The following is a 27573-nucleotide window of genomic DNA, read 5'->3' on the forward strand; positions in this document are numbered from 1 at the left end:
TTTATTTTTAGCTATGCATGCAGCAGCTTCTGTTAAAAAAAAGAGAAGAAGGCCTATTTACATGTGCCATTTTCACAAGCCTTTACTGTAACAGTATGCCATTAGTGTCAAACTCCTTGCATGGATTTCCTTCTTTCTTAACCTCTCAGCTTTAAGGATGAACTGCCCTGGTTAATCAATGACGCTAATCGATTGATTAACCTCCCGACAGAGAGCAAACAGCACTGCTGTCTTAGCTGATAAAGGCAGTGCACGTCACTGTTGGAAACAGGAGAACTTTTCCACTGATGCATGTAAATACCACAGATAAAATAAGAGGCGTGGAGATACTCATGAAGCCAGTCCAAGCTATGTCTGTGAAGATTATAAGGACATATTTTATTAAATTAAACATATTTCACTTTTGTATGAATGAGCAATTAACTATAATGAGGCACAATTCATTGTTTTGTGTTATTATATTATATTTTCTATATTTTTAAACATATTTTTAATTCACAATTTCATTACCATAATGCGTCCAGATGAAAATGTCATGGTTTCCCCACACTTATATACAATAAATATTTAATAAACTTTATAAATATACATATACATTTGTTTAAAAATGTATAATTTAACAGAATGTAATCAAGCATAAAGACAATTTATAAAGAATAAAATCTAAATGAAAATTAATGAGAAAAAATGGTTAAATGTTACGGTAATGATAGAATTGTTTGAATTAAAATGTGTACAGTTTAATAAAATACATTTTGGTGATAGCAGCTACCCTTGAGCATATTTAAGTGCTTGCCAAAGAAAAAGAAAAAGAAAAAAAATCTTTTTTTTTTTCCTATTTCCTATTATTTAAATATGTGTTACGGTAATGAATTTTGTTGCTCACAGTCTTTCTAAAAATATCAGAAAATACATGAAAACTTTTCAAATAGATTATAAATTCATATTAAACAGTGACTTTAGATTGTATATGTTATAAAGGGTCAAACATTCTGGGTCAAACATGTATTCAATGCTCTGAGCTGTACCATGTTCATGAGAATCACCCATTTAGAAAACATTGTTGTAATGTTCCATGATGTGCTGTGTAATGGGAAACTATGTGTCATGGAAAATGCATTGTAACAGATAACATATCCAAAATAACATAATATCACACTCAGACACAGCATACACTAACACATGCCAGCAGGGACAGCGTGAGGTCTAGTTTGAGATCATTTTGGTCTTGCACTAGTCACTCTGCCCCTCCATCTGCTCTGCTGTCCCAAGTGTGTGTGTGTGTATGTGTGCGCACATATCCTGTGTGTGTGCGTGTGTGACCCTCCCCTGAGTCACTGTGTCTGCCGAGCCACTACATGGCAGAGAAACACAGGGACCAGACGCGGCGAGGAGAATTACATAAACGACACAGTGGTGCCAGGACCCCTTGTTTTCAGTCTGCTGCTAGCAAATGCTGGAAAACAGATCTGAGTGAGGGAAACGGAGAGAGAGATGAAGAGTGGGAGACAGACAGATTGTGTATATGAATACGTGTGTTAGCTCAAGAGAGACACTTTCTTTTACTAATACACACTCAACACTCTTCCTTTTCTCTTTTTACTGCTGCCTGGGTCTATTCTGGGTGGATAAGAGGTTATGTGCAGGTGGGAATCCAAGGGTGATTTCTCTCTGTGTCGACTCATTCACACCAAATGCCAGTTTGGGTGATTCTCATGAACATGGTGCAGCTCGTAGCAATAATCCAACAGCATTGAATACATATTTTTTATTTCATTATTTTATTTTGATTTTATGATTTATTTTGATTTTTTATTTGTATACATGCATATTTTATTTTTTTGCAGGCAGTACATTTTACATTTTATTTTATTTATTTTTAGCCCATTTTTAATTCATTTCATCTTATTGCATTTTACTGTTCTATTGTTTACTACATCTCTTTGTATTGTGTTATCTATTTATTGTTTGTGCAGCACTTTGGAAACCTTGTGTTTGCTAAAATTATGCTATATAAATAAAGTGGATTGGATATTTTCTTTGACCATTTATAACATATACAATCTAAAGTCACTGATTAATATGAATTTATAATCTTTTTAAAGAATTTTAAGGTATTTTCTGACATTTTTAGAGACTATGTGTGGCTAAAATTTCCCTGGCATGCACTTAAATATGCTCAAGGGTAGCTGGTTTCACCAAAATGTATTTTATTAAAATTCACATATTTTAATGCAAACAATTCTATCATTACCGTAACATTTAACCATTTTTTCTCATGAATTTTCATTCAGATTTTGTTCTTTATACATTGTCAAAAACCACTGTTTGATTATATTCTGTTAAATTCTACATTTTTAAACAAATGTATATTTATTTTTATAAAGCTTATTAAATATTTATTGTATATTTGTGTGAGGAAACCATGACATTTTCATCTGGACGCATTACAGGAATGAAATTGTGAATCAAAAATATGTTGAAAATGAATTGTGCATAATTTTGGTTATATTGGTCATTCATATACAAGTGAAATATATTTAGTTTAATAAAGTATGTCCTTATAATCTTCACAGACATAACTTAGACTGGCTTCATGAGAATTACTGGGTCCTAGCTTTAGTCTGAAAGAGCTACCAGTGCATAGATGTGAATACAAAAAGAGAGATTGACAAGAGGAAGAAGTTGTGCAAAGGCAAAGAGCTTTATAGTGCACCAAGTTTAAAAAGCGGATATGAAGTGTTTTTTGTGTGTTTTTTGTTTTTGGGTGTGATGTTGTCTGGGTGATATCAGGGTGTCATCTGCTGCAGCACACGATAACACCGCCAACTGCCTCTATTTATAAAATCTGTTTAACTGTTGCAGGTGCTAAATTAAAATTAGAATTAGCGCCTCACAGTTGAATGCCTCCACTAAACACCCAAGTTGCAGTTTAGAGCCATCAATGTTCAGACTTATTCTTAGCCAGGACAGAGGATAATGGATGTTCAACTATGGATGTTTTTTCAAAGAGAAGATGATCTTTTGGAAATAAAATAAAATCACTTCATCATATTATCAATTTGTGTGAACTTGTTCCTGTATTAACCCTCTGGGGTCTCCAAAAGCGCCAAATCATGACTTCTTCATCACATCCAGACTAGAAAACAAAGCAGCGTGGAGCCCTACTGTAAATTTACCTCTAAAGTTCTGGCTCTAAAGTCCATGAGGCCAGTTTCAGTTTGATGATGATATACCAAGTAAAACTGGAGACAAGGTTAAATATATTTTGTATAAAATGATAGAACTGGATGGAACCCTCTTATATGTTATATTTGCAACCTTTGTTCACATGTGAAACATTTAAAATTCTTTATTGAGCATGATAGTGTTTTGAAAGTTAAAAAAAAGATTCAAAATCACATTTAATGTTGGACTAAAGAACTAAAAAAGACACAAAATTACCAAAAAAAGACACAAAATGACAAAAACAAGACACAAAAAGACCAAAAAAGACACAAAATGAGAAGACAGAATGACCAAAAAAAACCACAGAGGACACACAATGACAAAAAAGACACAAAATAACTAAAAAAGACGCAACAACAGACACAAAATGACCAAAGAAGACACAAAAAGACACAAATGACCAAAAAAGACACAAAATGACTTACAAAGACACAAAAAGACATGAAAAGGATTAAAAAATGGACAAAATAGCCCTATAAGGCTCCATTGAGTTAATTTTGGAGTTATGGTGAAAAAAAAGTATTTTGTGAAATCACAGTGACCTTTGTCCACCCAAATCCAGTCATCTTTGAGTCCAAGTGGACGTTTGTGTCAAATCTGGAGAAAATCCCCCCCAGATATTATTATTATTGCATTCATAAGAATAAGACATACCAACTAAAAATATCATGCCTCCTGCCTGGGCTGTCACAGAGGCATAGACATGTTTGCAACCGTTTGCTAACAAGTTCACCATATAAACATAAAAGGTTCGTCAATGTTGTGCTGACAGCGTCTTTCTACTGCACACCAGCAACCAAAAGAAATCTATTTTTGCAGGTTTAAAGAAAGACAAAAAAAAAAAACAGTCATTAAATGTTTTTGATGGTTTTACTTAAAGGGAACGACTTTACTTGAAAGATAAAAACACATCTACAGTTCTGTGGAATCATATATTTCCACATCCTGTTGTAACACTCAGGTTGCCAGTTCTGTGGGTTTCACCCAACTGGGTTACTTTGAAAACAAAGTTGCAGGTGAAAAAAATAATTTCTGCAGGTTAAAGCTTTTGGGTTTCTGTTTTGCAGAATCGGCAGCCATTGGCAGGAAAAAAATCCAAATCTTCAGGATTAAAACTTTTCAGAGCAGACGGATGCATACAGGTAAGCTGAGTCCCAAATAAGTTTTGGATTCTGGCTGACCCGTCGGGTGGTTTTCCAGCAGCTCTTGGCGGCTGCAGTGTGCAGTCTGCCTCCAGGTGGTGATAAACCTTCCCAACCTCGCTTCTCCCCGGCTTCCCCTCCCTGTCTACTGCTGCTCTCCGTGCCCATTTGATTGCTTTTTTGTGTGTGCGGAGGTCTGAAACTGCAGGTTTCATCAGCTCCTGCCAAATGCAACTACACTGCAGATCATTAAATCATCTAAAAATGAATTTGTGTCATCCCTCCATGTGCCCTCTCCGCTTCCTGTCTCGCCACAGTTCTTTAGTATTTCTCTTACAACAGACCTCTCGTGCATTGACCCACCCAAATATTGACACACACACACACACACACACACATACAAAATACTCTGTAGCAAGTGCACACTTTTGCACACAAAGTCCTGTCCCAATCTCTGGATTTACAGTAGGTGAGACAGTTCAGTAATTCATTCCTGCAGTACCCCCGCCGCTCCCTTCTGCCAGCCCATTTCCGCCTGCTTTTATATTTGGCAGCTGCCCAGAACATTCTTGTGTTATTGCAGTCGCGTCGTGTAGAGTCTACAGAGGACAGACACACACACACAGGTACACACATGCACACAAACACACGAGAGTACCTAATAACAACCTCTACTTTCCATTTTTCTCTCACTCTCTCTCTCTCTCTCTCTCTCTCACACACACACACAGCACACCACCTCTGCCTATTTTTCTCCTGCCCGCCCCCCAGCAGAAAGATGAGGTCTCTTCACAGCTGGAGGTTACTCCTGTTGATTGAACAAATGGGCCAAAGCAAAGCAGGCAGCTAGTATACCACGCTGCCACTGTAGTTACATACAGCTGTGCAAAATGCAGAAGAAAACACACACGTCTTTCCCTATGGATTTCCAAATCTAATTCTGTGCAAGGACGATATGGCTGCTTTAGCTTGACCTGTGATTATTCCACTAAACACAGTGGTTTGAGTTGAGTACACACCTAAAATTACTGCAAGACAGAAGGAATCTGTCTAATCACACTAATGCTAAATTAAAAATCGTTCATTTAAACATAAACTGTCAAGTGAATGTCCTTGGGAAAAGATAAGGACATAGACAATTGTTTGATACATGTAATCTATCTATCTATCTGTGTGTGTGTGTGTGTGTGTGTGTGTGTGTGTGTGTGTGACGCTGACCGTTCGTATGTGGCTTGTGCATGGCACGAAGGTGTGCATCCTCGATTTTGAAGATTTTCAAATACATTTTTCAAAATATCATAATTTAAGTAGGACGTGTTGCGGCATTGCACTGTTTCCGATCGGACGCCTTTTAGGGGAGCTCCGCCCCCTTTTAAGGGAGCTCCGCCCCATTGTGTGATAGGCCTACACCTGGTCAGTAACACAATTAACTCTTGATTTCCACCCTGACTCATCTCATCTGTAAGTCTATTTAGCCTCTTTCAGAGTTTTAAAGTGCGCTACAAGGTTTGATTTTCCAATAATATTTCAAAAGTTTCCAGCGAATATCAATGTTCAATGCGTATGTGCTGGATGGTGTGCATACCTTATGAAAAGTAAGTGTTTTATGGAGTTGCAGACGTTGTAGTGGTCTGCATGTAATGTGGTAAATTGATTAATGAATTTTAGTTTTAAGCTACAAAACCAATTAATTTCTGCAACATGAATCCAGGTCATGACACCGTTTCTGCTGATACTCAGTAGAACAACATGTTTTACAGGAGAGGCTGGTGTTTGCTGAAGTTAGACTTGGTGTGCATACAAGAAAAGAGGTAGAGTTTAGTCTAAAGAGGAAGAAATAAGCGTGTTGTACGCTTAAAATAGGAAATTAACTCTTAAAACAAGATAAATTAAAGCTGCAAACAGCTATTAACTGGCCAGAGCAGAGTGCACTGCAAATTATTTGTTTCTTACTAAAATACATTTTAAAAAAATTTGATTTAGAAGTGTTAGATAATTTACCTTGTTTAAGAGTTAATTTCTTATTGCTTATTTCCAGATTTAACAATCTTAATTTAAGAAATCTTGTCAAGTGAAATTATCTGTCCATGCAGCAAGATAATTTCCCTCAGATTTAGTGTTTTTATCTTGTTTTTAGACACACCTTTTTTGCATTTTGGAAAAGCTGTGCAGTGTCTTGGGATCTGGAAAGCCTTCTACCTTGGCCTGAACTGTATATTGTGCATATATGTTGTTGTCAAATCAGTATGTGTAACACACGTACACCAGTGAAGCCACTATTTTGTAAGCACGCTTTCAACTGAATGTCTTCACCTACATAAACTGGCATTAGGTAAGGGACTTTTTACCCTCAGTAAGGACAGGAAGAGCTGAGTTCATTTTATTTTTAAGGCCAAATATTACAAACCACAAATTTTCCTGAAGAGGCTTTACAATCTGTAGTTTGGCAAACCCTTTCCTTTGCAAATTCTGTTATTCGCGATTAAGTCAGGAATGACGTTCATGTTGCTTAGCGTAATGCCCATAATCATTTGATATGAGATACTTACATGCAATATAGTATATCAGCTAATTGGGTTCATGTTAATGTACTTTTAGTGCAGCATATTGCGTAATGTGCTATCTCACCATTAGCATGCTAAGCAGAGATTTAGCTTCATTCACTTCTCATGTTGCATTACTATGGAATTCTGGGATGACGTTCATGTTGCTTAGCGTAATGCCCATAATCATTTGATATAAGATACTTTCATGCAATACAGTATATCAGCTAATTGGGTTCATGTTAATGTACTTTTAGTGCAGCATACTGCGTAATGTGCTATCTCACCATTAGCATGCTAAGCGGGGATTTAAGCCCTTTCTTCTGCATCAGTTTGATCCATTGAAAACAGTAAAAACAAAACTTTATTAACTGACAGCTAAGTATAATACGGATGGAAACATACTTCCTACGGGCACTGCACTAGTATAATAAAAAGCAGTAAGAGGATATATATTATTTAGCCTGTCAAATTGACTATGTACACACTGGAAAACAAAGACAGTGCGCCGGCTTGGCTTTAATACACCGAGGGTTATGTAAACAACTCAAAGTGGTTGTAAATTGATTAATGAATTTTAGTTTTAAGCTACAAAACCAATTAATTTCTGCAACATGAATCCAGGTCATGACACCGTTTCTGCTGATACTCAGTAGAACAACATGTTTTACAGGAGAGGCTGGTGTTTGCTGTAGTTAGACTTTGTGTGCATACAAGAAAAGAGGTAGAGTTTAGTCTAAAGAGGAAGAAAATATGTTCCTGTGAGAAAAGTCTACATTTTAAACAGTGTCAACTCCACTTGAAGGCCTAATAAATGGTGCCCCATCTGGACACTTTACCAACCAGCTTCTTATCTCAGTGGCCACACCAAAGTATAATATAAACGCAGCTGGTAATTTGCACCATAATCATACAGATGTAAATTAGCTTTGGCCACAGCTATGCTTAGTTAATCAACTAAGCTGCCCCCCTGAGGTTTTATTAGGCGAGCCTCGTCATGGAGCTGTTACGTAGCTTCTGTGCTGATTGTTTGTGTTAGCAGCCATGGCCAACCTAAGGGGCTGGACACCTGAGAATAATGCAGGTGCGTGTCAAAAGGAAGCATCATGATATCGACATTGTCAGGTGGCTTGTGTTCAGACTGACAGTGGTATCAAATCACATATCAAATTACAAATAGCCTCCAAGCCATTTTAATGGAAACACTTGTATACAAAAGTAGTGCACTGCAAAAAAGGTGTGTCAAAAAACAAGATTAAAACACTTAATATGAGGAAATTAATTTGCTTCATGGACAAGATTTTTTAAATTAAGATTATTAAATGTAGAAATAAGCATGTTGTACGCTTAAAATAGGAAGTTAACTCTTAAAACAAGACAAATTAAAGCTGCAAACAGAGATTAACTGGCCCGAGCAGAGTGCACAGCACATTATTTGTTTCTTACAAAGATAAATAAAAAAAATTTAGATTTAGAAGTGTTAGATACTTTAGTTTATTTTAAGAGTTAATTTCTTCTTTTAAGCATTCAAAATGCTTATTTCTAGATTTAACAATCTTAATTTATCAAAATTTTAGATTTAGTGTTTTTTTAGACACACCTTTTTTGCAGTGTGGATAAGCTGTGCAGTGTCTTTGGATGTGGTTAGCCTTCTATATGTCGTTGTCTTCTTATATGTCGTTGTCAAATCAGTATGTGTAGCAACACACGTACACCAGTGAAGCCACTATTTTGTAAGCATGCTTTCAACTGAATGTCTTCACCTACATAAAACTGCCATTAGGTAAGGGATCTTTTTACCGTCAGTAAGGACAGGAAGAGCTGCCTGAGTTAATTTTATTTTTAAAGCCAAATATAACAAACCACAAATTTTCCTGAAGAGGCTTTACAATCTGTAGTTTGGCAATCCCTCTCCTTTGAATCTCAAATTGTATGAAAAAAAAACCCCAAAACCCCTCCCATGGGGGAAAAGACAAAAACATAGTGTTTTGGAACTGAAAGCTTTGATTTAGTGTAAGAAGAGAGGTCGTTCTAGGATTCACAGGGGAAGCCACAGGGCTATTCACAAAGAAACAGAAAGAAACTGTTTTTAGAAGTGTGTATTAATCTTTTCCAGCATCGCTGAGTCTTTGGAAAACATTGACATTTAAGTCACTGTTGCCAGGTGATTAATTTAGCAAGGATTAGCGGGATAATGTATTATATTTCCCACTCCTAGTAAATACAATACATGGCTGTCAGCATGAATGCGATTCATTAATCACAACTACTTTTTCTGGTTTGCACATGGTTGACACACGAAAGACACACATGGGTGATTCTCATGAACATGGTGCAGCTCATAGCAAAAATCCAAGAACATTGAATACATATTTTCTTTGACCCTTTATAACATATACAATCTAAAGTAACTGTTTAATATGAATTTATAATCTATTTGAAAAATTTTAAGGTATTTTCTGACATTTTTAGACACTGTGAGCAACAAAATTCATTACCGTGACACAAAAAAAAACAATTAATGTTTTTTTTTCTTTGGCAAGCACTTAAATATGCTCAAGGGTAGCTGGTATCACCAAAATTTTTTTTTTTTTAATTTACACATTTTATTTCAAACAATTCTATCATTACCGTAACATCTAACCATTTTTTCTCATCAATTTTCATTCAGATTTTGTTCTTTACACATTGTTAAAAAACATTATATTTGATTATATTCTGTTAAATTAAAAAATGTTTACACAAATGTATATTTATTTTTAAAAAGTTTATTAAACATTTATTGTGTAGACGCATTAGGGTAATGAATTTGTGAATCAAAAATATAAAAAATATTATTTTAGCACAAAACAATGAATTGTGCCTCATTATGGCTATATTGTTCATTCATATAAAAGTGAAATATATTTAGTTTAATCAAGTATGTCCTTATAATCTTCACAGACATAACTTAGACTGGCTTCATGAGAATCACATAATTAAAAACATTTGAAAAGTGATGCAAAATTAATATGTAGGGGAAAATGAATATGTAGGGGAATATATAATATGTAGGGGGAAATATATATATATATATATATATATATATATATATATATATATATAATGCAAATGATTATAGACATGCAAAACAGTATGAGGAACCCTGGATGTTTATGGTGCCTATGCAGGAGTAAAGTTTAGAGAGACTTGCTTTCATTAAACGCTTATTGTGGGCAAATTTTAAAAACAGGTGCAGTCATCACAACTATTATCTGATCAGCAGGACTCCACCCGTCATCAACATTGTCATCCACATTTGTGTTTGGGTTATGCCTCACTGGCAGCATCACTGCTGTAAACCGGCTCATCACAAGTTGCAGTTTGGCTGCCCTCAAAGCACATGACCAAAGTAACCACGGTAACAGTCTCAATAACAAAGGGAGGCCCAGAACTGGTCAACAAAGACTGGGATTCTCCTCAGGATGATTAGGTTACATAAATGATTAGTGGCTCAACACAAGACCTTCAGTCTCTGCCTCCATCTAAACATTTGTACACCTCCACCCGCCCTGCACTCAGCTCCGCCATCTGTCCGTGGTCAAATATCCAGACTGTTGCATATGGGTCACCTTACAGATAATAGAATAAGATGTAAGAGTAGGGTAACTGTGTGTGTGCAGGGATCAACTCTGTATCACCTGTTTCTACTTTACTGTGTCTTTCTACAGGTGGGTCAAACAGAGTCCGATTGCCGTCACACGATCTAATAGGAACAGGAACTATAGGTTGAGGGGAACTACAAGTACAAGTACAATTACAGTATTAAATTAGAAATTTGAGGAAGCAAGGTGTCTAAAGGTTAAACACACAGACCAAACAGGAGATTTTATACTTTTCACCAGACTGGTAAAAAAACTATTTGCACAATAAACAACATAAAAAGTATGCAAGAGGTTTTAAAGTAAAAAGATATTTATATTTATTTTATTTATTGATTTCTTTTTGTTCTTCCATTTGAACTACAGTAATTATGGCCTTCGTTCTGTGTCTATAATTTACAAATTCAACTGAGAGGTTGTACCTTTTTTAATATATTAGCACAATAAACAGATATAAATAGATTTTTTTGTGGTTGATTGGCGGAAAAAAACATTAGATAAACCTTAATCAAACACAGTGACGTAAAGAATGTAAATAACTGGATGCAAATAGATCACAGTGTACACATGTCCGGAATTTTCCACAGGAGTGGCTATGTCAGTAAAGGGCTACATCAATTAAATCAATAGTATTTACATGTGTGTAAAAGCTGGGTGTAACCCATCAACTCACCTCATACATGAGTTTGTCTTTGGCCTAGTTCAATAACTCTTTGTGAACATGAACAAATGCAAATCCATTCACTTCTGACTTGCAAATGGGTGGAAAATTTCCAGAAACTCTCCCTGGGAAGTTAAGCTGGGGATTTTGAAAATATGCAAAATCAAAAAAACATGACATTTCAACAGACTTATTTGTAAATAGAACTTTATCAAGTTTTAATTATTTTATTGAGCAATGAATTATTTCATTGAACAACAAAAACATTAATGTTGAGTTAAATATTACTCATCTCCCCGACCCCACCCATTCAAAAATTAAGTAAAAAGATGCCCAAAAAGTCCCATTCAAAATGTTGAATGAAGAAAATGAAAAGAGCCCCTCTGCCCTATTCAACATGTAAATGTTGAATTAAACATGTGATGGAGGAATGTGCAGTGCATGCAGGGGGCGTGGCCTCGATAGGGGCGTGGCCTCAGTAGCCCTGCAGTAATTGTGCTATGTGCATGTGATTGAAGAATAGCAGATATTCAAGTGTACTTGCATGAAATCTGTTTTGTTTTTTTGTCAAGATTATGCTAAAATACATTTTCCCTAACTATATTTAAGTTCCCTGTTAAGGGCCAACCTTCAATTTTGTAAATTGGCGGTTTATTCCCAGTTTATTCACGTTTATTCCCATAAATTCCCCTTAACTCCCATCATTTAGCAGACGCTTTTATCCAAAGCGACTAGAATCAAGGTCTAGTGCAGTAAGAGCCATTAATGCATCAATCAATCAAGTGACAATTCTTTAAGGAGTAGAATTATCGTGTGGTGCATAAATTCCCCTTAATTCCCATGGAAAGTTTCCAACTTTGAAAATTCACAGAATTTTGCAACCCTTCGTCCGATAAGAAAAGCATAAAATGTTTGTTTTTAACCAAATGAATACTCAAATGTACCAGCAGCCACAAGTTTGAACCATCTGTTCAAAATAGATCCTCAATAGATCCGTGCATAGCATGTTGTCATATTTTAGGTCATACTAATCTCCTGCTCCCTGCTTTTGGCCATGGAAGAATTATGAGAAAATCTACAAATATAAACTGAAGTGCGCTGAAAACACTGGATAAAATGATTTCCTCTGTAAGCTAGGTGTTCAGACAAAAACAAGGACTTAGTGTCTCTTGTCTTCTGCCATCACAGGGAAAAGAACGTTTTATAGTCGACAGTGTCACAATCAAAGCGGTTATGTAATCCGTGTCATTTTCGGGGCGACGCTGAGTGCTCCTGCGTATTCTAGTAAACCATATTTGGAGTGTACAGTTGATATGTGTGTGCGTTTCTGTGTGTGTGTGTGTAATGGGGGAAAGCAGGTAGGGTATCACACGGTCAATGAAAGGCTTTAAGAGGATTGCTCATGCCTCTGACTGACTCACAAGGTGCAATGAACTTCCACTCTATTGATGTTTAACTAAATTCCTTTGTTAATAGAGTATTTAGAGTCACATGTCCTTGGACTGTGCACACACGTTTACAACGCAGGAATGTAGCACACAGCCACAGCAGGCAGAGCCAAGCATAGAAAGTCTAGCTGCAAGCAGATATAATAATTTTGATGTGTTTATTTCAAATAATGGGGTAAGTGCTGTTCTGACCTGTCAGTAAAGAGCAATCGGTCCTTGTTTGACGTTATTTAGTCTAGTTGTAATGACTTTTACTGAAGGGGCTCCTTTACAGTGTACAGATGTCCCAGACAAAGAGACGGTTCATGGCTCTGTCCCAAATGACTGTAACAACTGTATCCTTGGGGATTTGTTGTCACCCCTGTCATCATGGGAACAAGGATGGCATGTTTCTCTGGTTGCTGTGACGATGAAAAAGGAGTCAGTCCTGGATGGGAACAGGCCCTCAGGGAACCATGGCAACTGTAGTGAAAATGTCAAACTGCAGACCATAAGTGCTCCAGCCGGAGGAATTTCCCTGATTGAACGGCCGTGTATCCAGCTTTCTATGTTTTGCTTTCCCGCTGAGTATATATAGTTTTACATTCACTGTTAATAAACTAGAGACGTTCAATTTTTAAATGGCAGAAGAACTTTACAGAAGTTAAAAAGAGAAGCTGCATAATTTATCGCCACGTACCTTGCTTGTTTATTCACAATGGAATCTATTTGGGGCAGCTTGGCACCAAGTTAATATTTCACCCTGGCTATCCCTAGCCTCTGGAAATTAGCCTTAAGAGCTAAATGGATGGATCAATTAGGCAGCAGAAGGAGGGCGGGTGATGGGGTGGGGGTAGCGTTACAGTAGGGACTTGAGATGGATGGCTTTAAAAGTGCCAGAGAAGTGCATTAAAGCGAGTCATCGGCACAGAAGCATCGTGAGCAATGTGCACACATGAGCACAAGTATTGCTGCAGACACCAACCTGTTCTCCCCTACACCTTCTGTAAATACAATTGACTCACTCGTTACTGCAATGCACAAAGACAGACACCGCTATTACTTCAGCAAGTGGATTTGTGTCTGACTCCGCCAATTCTGTGGTAACCAACAACAAAGCTATAAATGCTGATGCCTGTAAATTTTAGAAGGCTTAGGAGAGGCAGTTAAACTACAGCTAGTAGTGATTCGGAGTGGTGTAAAATAAGCAGACAGTGCAGATTCAGCTCATCTATCCAGGATGATTAACAAGGTCCTATGAGCACTAACTTTACCACAATCTCTTTCACCTCAACAAAGTTAATAATTTACCCGCATTAAATCGGCCAGAATAACAGGTCAGCATCTAAACACACGACACGTCAGGCTAAAGCTATAGCTACATGGAGCGTTTTCAGCTCCATCTAATGCAAAGCACCAAACATAATCTGGCCGATCTTTACAAGCTCCTTCCTTCTTCAATACTACTCCACGCCAAGCGCCAGTTTTTACCCAAATTAGGATTCAAATGTTCCTGGGGAAAGGCAGCCACTCGTTAGTTATATTGGAAAGTCAGCCTTGCAGGAAGTGGCTGCACAAACAAATAGACATAAAAGTGGATGGACAATCATAATAGTACAAAGCTTGGAGGGTGGGACCAGAGGAAATGTAAAAAGTGCTCTGGGAAAACACTGAAGAGAGACCAGCATGCCCAGTAGCAATGAGGGGATAAAAACAGCAGTGTCATTAGGACTGAGCGAGTGATAGCACAGGACTGGCCTGTGATATCTCTGCCATGACAGTAATAACAAGGCAAGCTTAAATCAAAAGCACGGCCCTTGTGCTGGTCTCTACAAAGAAATCCCTTAAGGCGAGGTAGAAAGAGTGAGAGAGCATTCCACATTCAGTTATCAAACTATATAACAATAAATCTGAATGGGCCATGATTCACAGGGTAACTCATGACATGATGGTAAACTGACATTTTGCCTGTGGTAATAAATGTATCACTGTCCAGCAGATTCTGCAACAACAAAAAATCTGAATCTTAACAATTGCAATGCCATTTGAGTTACTTTAACAGAGTTTCATAGACACAAAAATGAGATAAAACGTGTTTCCAACAACAACAATATGAACATGTAAGCTGTCTGATAAGCTGAACGGCCAAAAAGCAAAACCGGTTCTGCAAAAATTGTTTGTGCAAAGGAAGGGTACACCTCTGTCTCATTTCCCCTAGAAAATATTCTGCTAAACTGGTGCCAGTGTTGTTGTATTGCAAGAGGCTGCATCAAGGTTTACTGCAATATAAATAGTTTGTCCCATCCCTGATCCACACTTACATTTATTAAAGTCCCCCTCTGCTCACAATGTAATGTCCCTTTGACTTTACTGACTTGTATCTGTGCAAAGTTTGTCAATAGTAAAGTGTTTTCACATTCCTCCACTACGGGTAGAAATGTCTGAGCACTTTCCCTCTTAACAATCTATTCAAATGTGTGCTGGGCAAGCTAAGTCAACTATCACAACTCTGAAAGCCAATCCAAAGCTCTAAAAAAAAAACATTTTACATGCATTAAAACATGTCTGCAGGGGTACGCTAAAGTTTTCACAGAGCATATTTCACAGTTTTAAGCCATAGACGTATACTGCATGTACTTATAAACAACATGGTTGTAACAAGCTGTAAAAGCAGAGTCGGGACACTTTAGTGGCATGATTTACTGGTTTTAGAGTGTGGCTAGGGTTCACATGGGTTCATGTGGTAGTTAACACAATACATAAAATGATATATTTGATGCAAATAGTGCATTTGTATGTGGTTTTATCATTTCTGATATTTGTTTTATGAGATCATACTCTTCAGACCTATTCATTTACTTACAGCATTCCCACTGGGCTTATCATTCTGTATTTACTACAGCTGGCATATTCTTAAAGGCCGGAAAATAATAATAAATAAGGGCCACACACAATTGCACTGGGCAGCAGAGAGCATGTTTATCATTAGTCTTTCTCAGTAATATTTGCTGATAGAGCAGACCAACTTGAAGACATGACACCTGCAGATATGCAATTATTCCCGGCTGTAAGAGCAGGAGGTGTGTTTACATCAAAAGGCTTTGGCTATCATTTGCTTCTGAGACATGTACTTACTGGAAGTCTGCATCATCACTAAGGTTCTGAGGGAAGGCTGAGAGGTATATGAGGCATACTCAGGTGCCAAAAGGTAACATAAGGTTACCAAATAAAAGAGAGCCAAAGAGCCAAATGTCTAATCCAAAAGCATATAAAAAAAGGCTCTATTGCTGTAAGTGTATCCTCACCTCACCTTTGTTTTGCTTAACAAATATGCACGAAAATCTGAAGCTACTTTAAACCCTGGGGGATCTCTTCGGTCCTTTCAAACTATGTGTCTGCATTGCTTCACACTGTGAAGCAACCTGACAGACGCTGTCAGGACTGAGAACTGGCTGCCAGCAGGCCACACCTAGAAATAAATCTGATATATGCTAAAGCTTATACAGTGGTACAGATAGACAGACAAGCCTTTACATCCCAGCACACACACACACAGCCATTAAGATGGGAGGATGAGCCTGGTCTCCGGAGAAAAATGGAGGCACCTGGCTCCTTGTCTTCCTTGCTCTCACCGGATGTGGAGGTGTGTGTGTGTGTGTGTGCATCTGTGTTCAACCTATAAATAGAGCCTGTGTCTTCCCTATCTCTCGCTCCAGTGGGATTCTCTCATGTTTTAATTAAATAAACTGCTGCAATCAGGCCCAGCTGTGCCCTGCATCCCCAGCCTGCATCAGTCAGCATCCATGCTCCGGGGCAACATCGAGGCTGGGGTGTCAGTGCATATGAGTACATGGAGACAGAGAAACCGAGAGAGAGACAGAGGCAGACGGGAGGAGAGAGAGAGAGAGAGAGAGAGAGAGAAATGGACTAAGCTGTGAAATTGGGGCATTCTGCACTGAAGCCACCTGGGTATCATAGGAAGCCCTGCTCAGGTGTTCTGGATGGGTTCCCCGATGTGCAAACCAGCAGAAGGAAAGGAGCGAGGCTCATCTCTTTCATCCTTCCCTATCTGTTTCCCCCTCCTCTTGCCCTTTACCATCATTGTGTTTCTTCTTTTTACTCTGAATTATTCTGCTAATTCTTTGCAGCTTCCTCTCTTATATGATCCTTTCAGCAAATCTGCCCACCTTCAAAGTGTGGCTGCCATCATACAATAATATAATTAATATATTTGTGGCCAGAGCTCCCAATTTGATGAGAGGCACTGTATATACTAATGTTATAGAAGACCCCAACTGTGAGGATTTTGTTGTTGTTGAATTTACTACAAAATAACTAAAAAAGACACAACAACAGACACAAAAATGACAAAAAATACACAAAATGACCAGAAAAAGACAAAATGACAAATAAAGGACACAAAATGACTAAAAAAAGACACAAAATGACTAAAAAGGGACACAAAATGACCAAAAAAAGACACAAAAAGGCACAAAATTACTTAAAAATACACAGAATGACACAAAGACCCCAACTATGAGGATTTTATTGTTAATTTACTACACTCATTGTATGCACACAAAAAATACGTCTATCCATTCCTCACCTGCTCAGAGATAGGGCAGATTTTAAGACATGCAGCATGGTGGTTGAAGTTAATTAGTGGAAGTAATGTTGATGCATGGACATTAGCTCAAGCTACAATCATGTGGAAGATGTCTCAGTGAGGCAGCAGCTTGTCAGATAGAAATTTAGCTGACAAATGGACATACACCAGCACAGAACCCAATCATTTTAAACACCCGCAACAGAATACAGCATCTAGTCTGATGCTTGATTTATCCCTGCAGCCCCTGGATTATAGATCTATTACTATTACTACAACTTACCACAGTACAACTATCTTTGTTAAAAAGATACCGAGAGGTCTGGGAAGAGAATCTGCATGTGAGATTATGCATTCTGTTGGGGGATAGTTAATTCAAATGTTAATGTGTGTTGTTTCAAAATATCTTTGTTTACAGCCCACATTTGCTGCTGTTTGTTTCTGTCTGACAAGCTGCGGCTCACTCGTGCATCTCTGGCCACAGCATCTGAAACCTCAGCTAATGCCATGCATTAATACATTACCATTGAGTAAATCACACTGTCTTATGTCAAAATGATAGGAACTATTCGTCTGGAGTACCAGAATCCTCCAGCCCCCACCTGGTGTTTCTGTTTGGGCCTGCTGCTGCAGCTCCAGGCACCCCAAGTGTAAAAGACTAAACTGTAGCTTTTAGTAACAGCAGCAGAAGCTGCCTTGCTCCTGGTCACCATCTATAATTAATAGACTGGTGCTGCTGGTTCTTGTTCTGTTTCTGAACTAACCCCCAGTAAACCACGTGGCCATTACAGCCCTACAATAGTCAACACCCAGGAGGACGGATGTGAACAGCTCTCAGCCGGTCACCAGACACCATCAATACTCCAGCAGGAAAAATAGTGAAGTGAATGATGGATTATTCTTGTTCTGGTAGCTCAACGATTTATGTGTTTATTTGTTTCACATTTGGAGGAATAATTGCTTTCTGTTATTGGGACTTACACAGCCTATTCCTGTCAGTAATGTGTCCTCCACATAAGAATTGATTCGACTATTGATCAAGTTGTCCACAGCAGGTAAAAAGCGTGAATGGATCAATGCCCATTTTGATGAGTAAGAAGAACCAGCTCTGTCTTTGATGTTTGAGAAAGGAGGCACTTGTATGACATGAACACTAGTTCACCCATACAGTCACTCCCTGCTCCAATAATGACTGGCTCCCATGTTTACCTATTGACTGTATATGCCAGGGATGGGCAACTTAAATGCTGCAGGGGGCCACAATTTTTCATCGACACTACCACACGGCCACATATAGGACCGTGTACTTAACCAGATATGATGAAACTGCAATTTTAAATGTGTTTACAGTGCAGTAACTTAACATATTTCATGCTCAAATGCATGTTTAACAGTACAAATAGGAATAAAAAAGGTTTGAAGCTAATAAAAAATAACCACTTACTGTGATTTCTTTTTTTTTCAGTGCAAGAACAGCAGACCAACATTAATTGCAAGAAGTAATCTTTTGCATTTTTACATTGCACTTTTAAGATTTCATGCTCAAATGCATGTAGTTGTACTGAGGGCCACTTCAAGTGAGGGCGCGAGCCCCGGGCCTCCAGTTGCCCATCCCTGGTAAATGTCATGGGAACTACACTGCTTTTACTTTCTTGTGTAAACTACAACATTGTTGTGTGTTTTGTATAAGAGCTCACAGAGATGATTCATGCCATGCTGTGGCTTGTTTTAAATAGAGCAGATACATAACAATGTCTGAAGGAAGCCCAGCCTTGCCAAGCTGTTCAGCAAGCACAACAGGATATCCAACCAACGGTGGCTTAATCTGCTGTGTATCGTAAAAGGTCCCTGTAGCCTGTTTTAACCCCACCTTTGTGTTTTCTTCATATATTACCTTGCAAACTGATAACAATTCAATAATATAGGCAACCATGTTAGTGTTACTCATTTGCACATTCATCAGTGTTTTATACCCACTGAGTGGAAAGTTATAACACATCTGGTTAGCACAGAGTTGGGTTAAAGTCCCAAGTTTACAATAAGTGCCATGCATCAAGATAAGCTGTGCCTGTTAAGCTACAATAAAGTGACATTGTGGTGATAACGAACAAAAATAGCAAGCAGGGCTCGCCCTACGTATCTTGGCCAATAGGATGAGTGAACCATAGCCTCGACTATAAGGTCTCCAAGAAAACATGTGTGAGACCGCCAGCTCCAGTAAGACTGGGGGGGGGGGACACATATCCACACACACATTCAACAAAGACACAAAAGAGTGATAGATAAAGGAGAAGGGAGGGGATGATGGGACACATTCATTAATTAATGATTGCAGGGATGAAGGACATGTGATACTACAAAACTGCATGTGACTTACTAGCAAATGATGTAAGGAATGCCAGTAATCTCTATGCTCAGGTTGACTTTAATGTCATTTAGGCCTATGACTAGCTATGACTCATAACCTTTGCCCCAGCAACAAAGTCAGACAGTTGTGAAATACACATGGATGCCAACAATGAACCCAAAATCAAAAACAAAATTCCATATTTTTCCATTGGCCCCACTCCTTACTATAAGCATTATAATCATTGCTACCAGGCCTGCTAACATCAGCATGATTATAGCAGCCATAATGCTCATCAGTAGCACTATTATTATCATGGTCAGGTACATGGATATTAAAGGATTGAGTTTCAGCATCCAGTTGAGTCTCATCATCGATTGGGAGAGATGAAGGCTCAGCAGAGGCGCATGGCCCCTCCGCTTGTCGAGCTGTCACACATGACCTAACAGCCCATACAAACAACCTCACTGCATCTTAACGTCTGACTAGTTAAAATAAGATCATTTTGTTCTCACTCACCGATTCCGGGGGCGGAGTAGATGAAATATAATGCGGTGGTGGACAGTGAAAAAAGGAATAAAAGCCCAAGGAATGACCTTCTCCGGAACCGCAAATTTGTCGGCATTATACAGGCAGCAGATCTCACACACACACACACACACACAGGCACGTTTCCGTATCTTCAACGACGATAGATCTGTCCAGATGTGTCCAGATGCCAGAGCCAGTGGTCCGCGGACAGCCTGGGTGAAATGAGCCGAGTAGAGTGGCCGGTCTGCGGCAGCAATGAGGAGCCAGGCGACTAGGAAGTCAGAGTGTTTCCGCGGCAGGTCGAGCGCAGGAGAGGATCTCCAGGATTCAATCAAGACATTCAAATCCCATTCCTGAGAGAATGGTGACGGTTGGAGTCCGCAATGTCCGACGTCGAAACGGCTGACAATGGTGGATCGGTTGAACCTGGCCTGGTATTTTCAGGGAGAGACCATCATTTGGCTCACACACTCGGTCGGTGATGGTGTTTGGCCGCTCCTGCGCTGTGCCTGCCTCCCCTACTGGCCCTATGAATGGGGCTGCCTCTCCGCAAAATGAGCAATACCTAAAGTGGGCGTTAACGGTCCCCGACAAAACAAGCACGAGCCCACAACGCTAACAACGTAACCTGGCGACCGAAAACCCAAAGTAACGTACATTGTCACAACGTCACGAGATTATGACACATGTAATCTTCTAAACTAGCTATTTAGCTTAACAGGATTCACATTAGGATCTGATTTATGACTACACTGCAAAAAAAAGGTGTGTCTAAAAACAAGTTAAAAACACCAAATATGAGGGAAATGATCTTGCTGCATGCACAGATCATTTTACTTGACAAGATTTCTTGAATTAAGATTGTTGAATCTGGAAATAAGCATGTTGTATGCTTAAAATAAGAAATTAACACTAAAAGAAGACAAATTATCTGACACTTTTCAATCTAAAGTTGTTTTTTTTATCCTCATAAGAAATAAATAACTTGCAGGTCACTCTGCTCGGGCCAGTTCATCGCTGCTTGCAGCTTTAATTTATCTTGTTTTAAGAGTTGATTTCTTATTTTAAGCGTACAACATGATTATTTCTAGATTAATACTCTTAATTTAATAAAACAAGATTAGACACACCTTTGCAGTGCAATCAAAGCATTCATTTAACTGTTACCAGCTCATTCATCTGGTGTCTTGCTCTGAAAAATAATGTATATGGGCCCATGTTTTGTTGTTGATTGTTTTTTATAGGGTAGCCTATAAAATGTATCATACTAACAGTGTTAGGAAAGCTACTTTGATAGCTTTGCAAGCTGCTAGTTATTTCACACTGGACTACATCAATGCTATTCCAGGGAGAAATTCAGTTTGGTTCAATCCAATCCACTTTATTTGTATAGCACGTTTATAGCAAACACAGGGTTTTCAAAGTGCTGAACATAAGCACAATAAAAAAGATAAGTAGATAATAAAACACTAAAATACAACAAGAAAAAATAGAAGAAAATAAAAATGACTAAAATGCACTGCACGCACAAAATAAAATATGCATGTATACACATAAAATCATAAAAAAAATCATAAAATCCACACTCTACGTGGTGTTAAAAGCCAACTAGAAGAACTGACCTTTTAGCTTTGTGTGATTTATGTGTAATAGGGTGACTAAAACAACTTAGACAAATCAGATTGACAATGTAAATGTGATTCAAAATAAAAAACAAAAAAATCACAGCAGTACAGTAATGCCTCTAGATTGAGCCCACTTATTCACCTCCAAATCTCCTAAATTAACCCTCCTGTTATGTTCGTTTCTCAGGAAGAGCAATAATGTTCATGGGTCAATTTGACCCGGTGCATGTTTAATTATCCAAAAGTGTCAGAAACCAACAAGTCCCAACAAACATTACTTAGATTTCATTAATTGCTCCATTAGGCTACTAACCATTTCAATCAATATTTAGTGCAATGGTGTTCTTTACCTCTCACTGATCATGGTTCAATGACGATAATTAACTCGTTTTCATAAAAAAATGCATGTTAAAACTTGTTTATGTACATTGGAAAAACCTACATATAACATACAATAGTTTTACAAGACATTGTTTTTAATGTTTTCTTTTTTTTTTCTTTTAAAAGATAATAATAACAGTAGAAAAAAATAAAGTGCAAGGAATGTCAGCTTTGTTTTCATAGACACTGTCCAGGTCCAGGTCCAGGTTGAGGTATTGCACCAATCAGGCTTACTCAGTTATCCAGGTAACTTATTAATTAACATGCAACAACATTTGAGGATGATGATGTTCCCTCTGTGTTAGCACTGAACAACTCTCACCCTATTACACATGTATCACACAAAGGTAAAAGGTCAGTTGCGAGGAGGTGACTGCCTAAGGCATGCTTTGCCTGGGCATGCTTTTGCAACAGTTTATGGACTCAAATTATTAAGTAGTTTTATTCATACAATTGAATCACTATATACAAATGAAAGTAGTCAAACCACCAGCAAGCTATTACAAGGCCTACTCCCTAACACTGCTGAGAAGTTTAAGAGAGAGTGTTATAAAACCAATTATTGAGGTTATAATGTCCAGTATTGTTGAAGAGGTTTTGTACCTGTATGCGTGTCTTTGTGTGTGATCATCAAAATTATCATAAAGCTTAATTAACAAATGTTATTATTATTGTTAAATATTATTATAACTTTTTTTAGATTATGTATTTTATGAAGTCTTACTGTAGGCCTATTTTATTTTGTATTGGATTCATAGCATATATAGCATTTATTACAGTTTTTTGTGATTGCCTGTGTTAGGTCTAGGCTACTATTTATGCAGCAATGGGCTCCAAGCAATGCTCAACTACTATGAAAGCTGTATACTGAATAGGTGTATGATTTTCATTTTCCAATATTGGCCTACTCATTCATGCATGTCTTCATAACAATAAATATGTAGGGTGTTCATAATTGTATCCTCTACCTCTGATATGTCTTATTAACTTAAATTACTAACTACAAAACATATCAGTTTGTACTCATCTAATGTTACAAGGTAGCAGGTGTTTTAACTGTGTTCTACATCTGCAGGTAATTTGCAGCTAGTGCAGACAACATATAAAACTACAATATCTTTTTTTTAATTTTAATTAATTAATGTATTATTCACAATAACAATTTACAATATACACATTATTCTTGCCAAGGGGTTATAAAAAGAAAAATATCCTACCATTTTTTATTACAACTTTGCTTCACAAACATAAGAAACATACAATTCATTACAAAAGCATTTCATATGTATATTCTAGGCCAGGGGGGAAGAGCTTACAGTTATATATTTAATAGTTCACAAATATCAACTGTTTTAATTGCTTTTTGGTTGTTGGAGAATTTAATAGAAGCGATGTACTGCCTGAGCTCACTGTGAAAGGCAACAAAAGATGGTTTTATTTGAGCAAATGTACATTTATGAATATGAAATTTCACCATCAGTATGATGAGGTTTATACTAAATATTTCATTTAGTTTTTTAAATTCAAAGAGCCAAATACTACATCCCTCCAAAACAACTTAAAATCTTTATCAACATTGTTTGCAATAAAGTTACAAATATTAATCCAGAGACCTTGGACAAAGGGGCAGTACCAAAATAAATGAGTAACAGTTTCAATATGTTCAGAAAAGAAAGCGTATTTCACATCAATATCTTTTTTTGAATCTTCTAACAATATGTTGATTGGATGGATAAAATGCATGAATTATTTTAAATCAAATTTCTCTTACTGTAAAACTACAATATCCATAAAACAGCATGTGGATGGCTGACGCGACACTGCAGTGGCTTCTGGGAAATTGAGTACACAAGATAACTGGTTGACCCATCGTGTGTGATTTACCATGTATTACTGAAAATGTAATGGTATCCAGTTTGACAAAAACATATATATTTGTTTGACAACGGTTGCATTAAACTACGTACGTTTGTTTCTTTGCTAGTCTGCTGCGTCATCCATGCATCATAAGGACTACAATTCCCAGCGAATAAACCTTTAGCAGGAAGTGGAGTTGTGATGTCAACACATACATGGAGCAGTCGACATGGAGCATCCAGCCTTTTTTAATACAAAACGTTGATTTTAGGTTTAAAAGCACTTGTTTGAGAATGAGAGGGATTAGCCATAAAGTGGTGTTGCTATGCTTGTTGCTACTATTCGTTAACCCGTGTGTGTCACAGCGAGCTGAGGGGGAAAAGTCGTTGGAGCTCCGTGTAAGAGATGACGACGACCACAAGGATACTCCAGTTGACAACCAGCAAATATTAATAAAACATGAAAAAACAGATGGACGCGATTCAATCAACCCACAGAAGGCTGGACAGCCTGTCAGGTCTGAAGCAACATATTCATTTAAGCTACTTAGCCCTGTGTAACGTTAGCCAGCTATCAATATCTCCACAGTGTTTGTAATGTTACTAAACAGGTTTCCAGTAGCAATTTGAAAGACACGTTGCTAAGTTAACATACAACAGTTCTTTAAATGGTAAAAAAAAAAAAAAAAAAAAAATCCTGGTTTAAAAATAAAACATAAAACATATGGTATCACTTGGCTATAAAAGAAATAGACTTAACCCTATGAAGCCTGAACCATGAAACAATTGCCAGAAAATTCTATTTATGTTTATTGAACCTGCTAACCAAAAAAACAAACAAAAAAAAAATCAATATCAATTTGCATGTATGAATTCTAATTTGCATCATATTTGATACACCGGGTCTTTTCGTGCAACCTTAAAATATTTTTAACCAATTCAACTTTGACTTTCCTTTTAAAATTTTTCTCAAACATGCAAAATATTTTTTTTTCCAAATAAGACAACATCATACATCTGCTGATATGAAGTTTTCATGCTGCAATGATGGATCCACCAGTGGAACCTGCAAATTATTTGGGCTACATCTGGTGTTTATATATTTTTTTCTTCAACACATGTATATATCAGGTTTTTCAAGAAAAAAAAAAAGTCACACTGATGATTTAGAGGTCTCAAAAACTTGTGTATCAAATATGATACACTTGGCTTTATAGGGTTAATCACATATTTATCTTATAACACTTTTGTAAGGTTCCTTCATTGGAGTCTCTCTAGTTTAGCAAGGTATTATAACGCTTATGATTCATAGTCAGGCATCTTAGATTTTAGAAGAATAGGGACATACCGGACAAAAGCACCAATTTTTTTCCACATGCTCTCCGTCACCATAGGTTTCAATTTTTGGTAGGAGCCACTTCATCAAGATATGGCAGCCATATAAAATCTATGAGAACGAATATATCTTCCAAACCACTTAGAAGGTCAATTTTAGTGTCAAAATATACATTTTAGGGGGTCAGGGAATCATTTAAAGCTATTGAAAATGTCCCTAGATGATTATTTGATCAAATAGATATGTTCACTTTTGCCATGTATTAACGTAATTTCCAACTCGCTTCCTGAGCGGTCTGACATATATTAATATAGGTCATATACAGTGCATGTATTCTGAAAAATTGATAACATGATTTCATTTAATTAAACTTTATTAGCTTCACTTTTATCATTTATTACATACACAACCACAAAGATCTTTGCAATTCCAGTGTGCCTTCATGCATGAGCACCTTGCACCTTTAGTGCATTTTTCAGAATACATGCACTGTATGTGACCTATTATAATAATCATCTAGTGATATTCTCAATATCTTTAAATGATTCTTTGAACCAGAAACTGTATATTTTGACACCAAGATTGACCTTCTAAGTGGCTTGGAAGATATATTGGTTCTCATAGATTTTATATGGCTGCCATCTCCGATCTGCAATCTTGATGAAGTGGCTCCTACCAAAAATTGAAACTTATGGTGATAGAGAGCACGTGGAAAAAATGTGGTGCTTTTGTCCGGCGTGTATACCCTTTAATATCAATATAAATATTTTAGGAAGGGGTAGGTGAAAAATGATTGGATTCTTTCTGTATGTCTCTTTTCTCCCATTTAACACTATAGTTTTATGGAGCTTTAAAAAATAATGTGAGTTGATTGATGTGAATTCTGTGATTACAGCATTGATGTATTTATTGGTCGACTGATTTATGCATGCATCACACCAACATGCTTTTTTTCTTGAATCTGTCCTTACAGCAAGTCCAATGACACTGACAGCTACAGCAATGAGACCCTCCACTCTACAAAATCTGTTGTCAAGCCGACGACCCCGGCGCCCCCGACTCCAAAGCCCATTCTGCCTGTACAGACAGGGGTCAAGGCCCAGGAGGAAGAGCAGTCCAGCGGATTAACCATATTTTTCAGCCTGCTGGTTATTGGTTAGTAGCCTCTCTCTTGCTTTGTTGCTGAGTATTTGTCTAACAGAGCCTTATTCTGAAACCAGGAGGTTTGTAAAGATGGAGTAGAGTTTCTTGGGGTTGGAGAATGAGGATTGGATTTTGGTCTGATAGAAAGAGCTTTTTTCAGCTGATATCAAAATGAGAAGGCAGCAAGAAGAGATTGGTAGTTGTGTAGGTCCTCAGGGTGTTTAGTTTTCTGCCACTTCCGTTCTGCTGCCCGTAGGGGAGCTCTGGTGGCACGCACAGAGTCCGACAGCCAAGGGGCAGGGGAGGACTTGCGCACTTTCCGAGGAGTGAGAGGACAGAGTGAGTCAAGAGAGGAGGAGAGGGTGGCAAGGAGAGTGTCGGTTGCAGAGTTGGGCTGCAGAAGTGAGAATGAGTCTGATGAAGGGAGGGATGAGAGAACAGTTGAAGCCAGAGCAGGAGGAGAGAGAGAGCGAATGTTGCGGCGGACCAGTGTGGTATCTGTTGGTGAGGGCAGACAGTCCGATCGGGAGAGTGGGAGGGAGAACTTGATAAAGTAGTGGTCGGAGACATGAAGTGGGGTTACAGAGAGATTGGTAGTCGAGCAACTCCTGGTGAAAATGAGATCGAGGAGGTTGCCAGCTTTGTGAGTAGGGGGTGATGGAGTGTGCAAAAGAGCGAAGGAGGAGAGTAGAAGTAGTAGGTCTGCTGACTTCTCGGGCTGGATGTTGAAGTCCCCGAGAAGGACAAGTGGTGGACCATCTTCAGGGAAGTTTGACAGTAGGACGTCAAGCTCCTCCAGAAAATCTCCAAGGGGACCAGGTGGGCGGTAGAGAACAACAATGGTTATTGGTGAGGGAGAGGTTATGGAGACAGCGTGGAATTCAAAGAACCGTGGAGAGAACTGTGGCAGTGGATGGAGGGAGAACTTCCTGTCACGGTTGATAAGAAGACCTGTTCCTCCACCCCTACCAGTAGGTCTAGGGGTGTGAGAGAAGGAGAAGGCAGCAGAAAGAGCTGCGGGAGTGGAGGAGTTGGTTGGTGTTTACCATGTCTCGGTGAGGGCAAGGAAGTGCAGTGATTGCTGAGCAGCAAAGCCAGAGATGAAC

General features: G+C 38.1%; 2 protein-coding genes across 2 annotated transcripts in view; one reads left to right on the forward strand and one right to left on the reverse strand.

Annotated features, from left to right (window-relative positions):
- The window catches only part of b4galt5 (UDP-Gal:betaGlcNAc beta 1,4- galactosyltransferase, polypeptide 5), a 49261-nt gene extending 28611 nt beyond the window's left edge, over window positions 1-20650 (reverse strand). Inside the window, exon 1 of the mRNA XM_059332660.1 lies at window positions 20115-20650. Within this exon, the coding sequence (XP_059188643.1) occupies window positions 20115-20220 (106 nt within the window). The 5' untranslated portion in view covers window positions 20221-20650. The remainder of the gene's footprint in view (window positions 1-20114) is intronic.
- A 3521-nt stretch (window positions 20651-24171) lies between these two features.
- The window catches only part of slc9a8 (solute carrier family 9 member 8), a 40518-nt gene continuing 37116 nt past the window's right edge, over window positions 24172-27573 (forward strand). Inside the window, exons 1-2 of the mRNA XM_059332915.1 lie at window positions 24172-24506; window positions 26298-26479. Of these exons, the coding sequence (XP_059188898.1) occupies window positions 24205-24506; window positions 26298-26479 (484 nt within the window). The 5' untranslated portion in view covers window positions 24172-24204. The remainder of the gene's footprint in view (window positions 24507-26297; window positions 26480-27573) is intronic.

This window comes from Centropristis striata, chromosome 5, assembly GCF_030273125.1.
Source record: "Centropristis striata isolate RG_2023a ecotype Rhode Island chromosome 5, C.striata_1.0, whole genome shotgun sequence".
In the NCBI taxonomy this organism is placed as follows: Eukaryota; Metazoa; Chordata; class Actinopteri; order Perciformes; family Serranidae; genus Centropristis; species Centropristis striata.